Source organism: Wasmannia auropunctata, unplaced genomic scaffold (assembly GCF_000956235.1).
Source record: "Wasmannia auropunctata unplaced genomic scaffold, wasmannia.A_1.0 LD336101.1, whole genome shotgun sequence".
In the NCBI taxonomy this organism is placed as follows: Eukaryota; Metazoa; Arthropoda; class Insecta; order Hymenoptera; family Formicidae; genus Wasmannia; species Wasmannia auropunctata.
Window position 1 is genome coordinate 4,830,849 of NW_012026789.1, and position 5,471 is coordinate 4,836,319.

At 33.1% G+C, this 5,471-nt stretch overlaps 2 protein-coding genes across 9 annotated transcripts in view; one reads left to right on the top strand and one right to left on the bottom strand.

Annotated features, from left to right (window-relative positions):
• LOC105460401 overlaps positions 1 to 5,471 on the top strand; it is an 87,115-nt gene that overhangs the window by 47,766 nt on the left and 33,878 nt on the right. The gene's annotated exons all lie outside the window — the stretch shown is intronic.
• Positions 269 to 5,471, bottom strand: part of LOC105460343 (facilitated trehalose transporter Tret1-like) — a 12,022-nt gene continuing 6,819 nt past the window's right edge. For all 8 annotated transcript variants that reach the window (XM_011706806.1, XM_011706826.1, XM_011706820.1 and 5 more), the window contains 4 exons: positions 3,292 to 3,550; positions 1,155 to 1,441; positions 506 to 948; positions 269 to 403 (listed from right to left, as the gene is read on the bottom strand). In XM_011706806.1, coding sequence (XP_011705108.1) covers positions 320 to 403; positions 506 to 948; positions 1,155 to 1,441; positions 3,292 to 3,550 — 1,073 coding nt within the window. In that variant the 3' untranslated portion in view covers positions 269 to 319. The remainder of the gene's footprint in view (positions 404 to 505; positions 949 to 1,154; positions 1,442 to 3,291; positions 3,551 to 5,471) is intronic.

Sequence of the window (5,471 nt, forward strand, 5' to 3'; positions counted from 1 at the left end):
TATATAAAGAAAAGTTAAAATGATATCATCTGAACTAACCGAATGTTTATGATTCTTGTTCAGGTAGTTTCATCTCTTCCTATTTTCAATACTGAATTATCATTTATGTTTAATCTAAAATTTTCTCGCTGATTCGGTTGTTTGTAATCAGCTATTTTTTATATTGTAATTATTTATTTTTACAATTGTTTATATAAATCATATTATGTACAGTATTAACAAAATATGATACATATCTTTCGTATTTAACTGAATTCTTCTTATAATTACATTAATTACTATTTTATACTGAATACTCTAAAAGAGTTAGAAACATTTGCTACGTTTGAGTATTTTCACTTTCACCGCGTGTTCCTCGTGACCTTTCAGTTGCACTTCTCGCGGCCATCATATCTTGAATTTCCTATTAACATCGGTAATAATTAACACGCAACACATTTACACTAAATCCAAAATAACTGTATTTCGTATAATAACGATACGTGCAATAATGCGATCAAATTACCTGTAGCGTTTTTCCTTTTGTCTCTGGCACCACGGTGAGCGAATATATCAAGCTGATCATAATGATCACTGCATAGATCCAGAAAACGTACTGCTCGCTGATGAGTTCCACCAGCGGCTGATACGTCCTCGAGGCAACGAATGCGAATCCCGCCGACGAGATGCCAGCGACAAAGCCAGCGAGGCTCTTCAGATCAGGAGGAAATATTTCGCTCAGTATCGTGCTGGGCACCGGTGTGAGTCCGAAGCACATCATCCCAAACATCAGTAGCGATATGATCACCAACCACTCGAGATTACCAGGATCGTAGTTCTGGTCCAGCAAAAAGAAATGCATACCTAACAACGTCATGCTGACCATCACGCCGAAAGACGAGGCCGCTAATAGGATTCTGCGACCGCAACGATCGATGGCATACGCGCCAATCCAGCCGATAGTTATACCTGCGTAGCAATAATGACTGGATAAAGCAATCTAATTCTCACGCGACTCTAATAAAAATAAAGTTGGAGTTTAAAATTAATATATACTTTATCGTTGAAACAGTTTACAATTAAGACACAAGGTACACTGTTTTATCAGTGAAAGATAATACAGAATAAAAAAATAATAAATAATTGGTATTATCATTATTGAAAGTCAAACATACAGACACTACTGACGATCATTACTAAAGTCGAAGGTGTAATTGATGTCACCATTGCTTTCCTTATAATAATCTCCATATAAAATGCAATAGTGTTTAGTCCACTGAGTTGCATAAACATGAATAGTAATGTTATCATTATGAGGGAGCGGCGATTCTTCGGCTCTTTTATCTGCGCCAATCGTTCCCTTAGGCTCATCGTATTCGTTGACTTTATGAAGTGTTCCACGGCTTCTATTTCGCTCCTCACGTCAGGTTTTCGATAATACCATCGAATGACTTGTTCCGCTCTAGAATAATAAAAATAGAAACATTGTTAATTTATTTAAAATTCTCAGAATCTTTATGTATTTCAAGAATATATATAGTATTTCTCAACTATAATCGTTTTATAATTATCGATTTCATTCTTTATACACTTGCAATTATACTTTTCTCTCGGTATACTTTTTACATATTTCTCTCTTTTATTTTTTTTAATAATATAAATCGTAGCTGAGATTTATATATGTGGTTGACAAGAAAATGTGTGCGTGTACAGATGTGACACGCAATTTTATTCAAACTAATATAGATTTGTAGAAAAATATGAAATGTATTCTTCATATATTGTTAATCTTGAAATTAAATATTTTTCTAATAAATAATAAAATTTAAGGAGATAAATATTTTTATTTAAATTTAAAAGAATTAAACATTTCTTTCTTTTAAAAAATTTAAAATTTTATTTCTGTATGATTACTAAACAATAAATTGTTTGCTGCGCTAAGAAAAATTTCATAATATTTAAAGCATTTTAGTTACATTTTTGCGAAATATACTTTTACATTTTTTTTCTTTATCATTTCTGTGAATTAAATAATTTTTATAAGAATAAAAAGTTGGAGACATTTTATCCATATATAATTATCAAACATAATTTTTAAAAACAAAGTATTTAGAATCAAATTTTGGATAATTGATTCATAATAACTGCTTGTGCCGCAAAATATAATAACAATTATTTTTATATTCCATTCATTTCAAAAACTGTTTTAGTAAAAGTTAATTACAATTGAAGGGCTTGTGTGTGCTACAACAAAGTGGGTAACATTTTATAAAAATGAAAAAAAATGAACTCTAAAACTCATCGTTTTAACTTTAGAGTTCATTTTCTCCGTTGTTACAAAATGCAACCGTGGATTAGCCCACTATTGCAGCAAGCCCTTCAATTGTGGAATTATAAAGTGAATATAAAATTTTTATTTTCTGATTAACTTTGACTAACGTTTTTTATATGCTCGAGATTGCTAGCTGTTTGATTGTTTATTTTTTCGTTTTGGTTCACTATTTGAATTAACTATCTAATAGAACAATTGATAGAGAAAATCAAATAAAGCTATGTTTTCCTGTCTACATGAATCAATTCATTCCTAGTACGTATATAAAAGGTTTTTTATCGAAAAAGCTAATATGTCAAAATAAAACATTTATATACTTGATAAAAAACATTTACTTCTTAAGATCAACTTTATGTGTAACATTGAAAGAATTGATTTGTATAAAAAAAATTACATGGTTTTATTTAAGAAAACATAATAACAACAAGGTTAAAAAATATGAATTTGAGAGAAATAAGTCAATTAAAAAAATGGAATAAACTTTCCAAAATCAATTTTTCTTTTGATGTTTTTCTTTTCTTTAAAAATATTCAAAATAGTCATTATAATTATGATAAATGGGACACCTTTTAAACTAATAAACTGTATGTTTAATAGCGCTATGAAGGATATGTACATATTAATGTATATATGTATATTAATAAAATATATTGCCATAACGTATGCACTTTATGCATTAAATCAATCGAGAATTTGACGCAATGTACTATTATCGTGCTATTACCAAACACTAAAATCAAAATATTAATGTATTACTGAAAATATGTTGTAGAAAACAAAATCCATCGCTTTAAACAATTCTTTCTTTTTCTGTGTGTCACGTGATATGGATTACTTAAAAAGATACTATTATTGGACAGAAACAAACATTAGTTATTTGAGACGGAATCAATCGTGGCTCATTAAACAAAATTCACAGTCGGATACAACCTTGAATATCTATTTTGTAAAGCAATTGTACAAACAAAAAAATCGTATACCTCTTAGTGTCATTGTTTCGTACATAATAATACGGCGACTGCGGCAGGAATGGAAAAATACCCATGTAGCATAGCGTCACTATCAAGCTAATGATACCGAAATACATCATTGGCATATTGGGACCCATTATATTACCGAAGAGTGTCCCCAGGGGAAATCCGTTGATAATCAGACACACCAAGGCACCGCGGATCGATGGCGCCGAAATTTCACCGATGTAAAGCGGATAACAGCTGAATATCATTCCCATTGATACACCTAATCAAGATGATATAATTTTTGCGACAGATGTAACATTACATTCATATTTTTATCGATAAATACGTCTTTAAATGCGCATTTAGCATATAGTTGGTGTATACTGTACATATGGTATATAGGGGAGAGTTGCCGAATGCGTACCACTTAAGATATTTTTGGTTATATTTGACATTTGGCACTATTTAGAATGCAAACGAACATTGGAAATTGTAGCTTGATGTTCAAAGCATCTAATATTACATGTTAAATCTTTCACTAATAGCAAATTAATTTGTTCTAAGCTTTTTGTAACGTGCTGTCAAAAGCCAACTTGACAGAGATGATAAAAATATTGATATAATTTTTATAATAATTGTAAATGTGTATATACAATGAATGTAAAATATGCTATCATAAATTTTCTTTTGAGAAAAAATAACGATTCAATTAAAAATTGCATGGTTACATTAGTATCAGCTATATAAATTGATCAAAAATTTACATTGTGTTTGATTTTTTAAAATGTTGATAGCATGCACAAAACAAGAAGTAATCTGTTCATTGTTTGTCTATCTTACGCATTTCTTATTTACTTCATATTTTCTTACTAAATGTTGCTTCTATCAAGATGGAACTATAAAATATTGAAGAGATACGCTTTATGGGACCAGTATGCATTTGGCAACTCTTCCCTATTGTGAAATCTACGAAATAAAAATGAAGGCGTTTATTGATAAAAGTGAAGTATATAAATACGGACCATTGATTCCGAATTAAGTTTAGTTGAACCTACACGGAAAGAACGATTTTATTGAAAGGTCTAAAAATTTTGCTAAATACAGATCTGAAAATAATTTTTTGTTGAATCATTAAAATAATTTGTTGGAATGTTAAAACTGATAAACATTGCTGTAAAACGTTTTGTTATTCTAGCAATCATTTTGATTTTCGCACAAAATTATTTTGATTATTAAATAAAAATTATTTTCAGATCTGGATTCAGCAAAATTGTTCTTTCCGTGTACAAAATCTCGTAGAAACTACTATCCCTTGACTTTAGAGTTCGTCAAACTTTAATAGCCGCAAATTTGCCGATATTTCTAAATCGATCGTATCGCTACGATCTACTTTTTGCATTATTTCTTACTCAAGACAAGTGGGCTCGTTCACCGCATCCTAAATCCCGATTTTCGCTTCTATATCGTCTCTTCGATAGGCGCATGTATAACACAGCGTGCACGTACACGCTCACATTCTCACGTGTGTATACGTGCACGCGTATGTATATCACGATCCTCTCACAGAAGCTCGCCATGGCATTGCACAGCAGCCGTGTATCTGACAGTACCTAACGTGCTTTCGAAAGCGCTCATTAGTCACTGAAATGCGGTCACGAAGTGACAACTCGCACGTGGAATATTATACGCTCCAAGAACTTGCATCGGTACTCATATCGCGGCTCGTATATGCTCACACTCGCGCCGACACGTCTATCTCTCCTCCCCCCCTCTCACTCTCTCTCTCTCTCTCTATTTCGCCCTCCCCCTCTCTCACTCTCCCTCTCTGTCCTCCGCCTCTGTTTGTAACTTTCGTATTATACACCCTTTGTCCGCGATTCGACAGTTTCGACAGTTTTGCAATGGAACGTGAGAACGCGGCAGTCCGGTCGACCGTTCGCAGAGGAGCCGCTTGCAAACGACGTTAAAGTTCGATCGGCCGGCCGCATCTGGGACCGCCGAAAATTTTTACCCTGCTCCGCCGCCGCCGTGACGATGTACGCGTGTACATCGTTTTACGTTTCTACGAGCGCATACACGGTCTCAATGCGTTTTTATTACCGGTGGTGTCCCTGCGGGCAAAACCGCCGGCGAATGTCCGCGTTTCGCGACATTGATGGAACTGTCTCGTCCATTTTTGCGGATTAGAAAGTTTGGCAGCC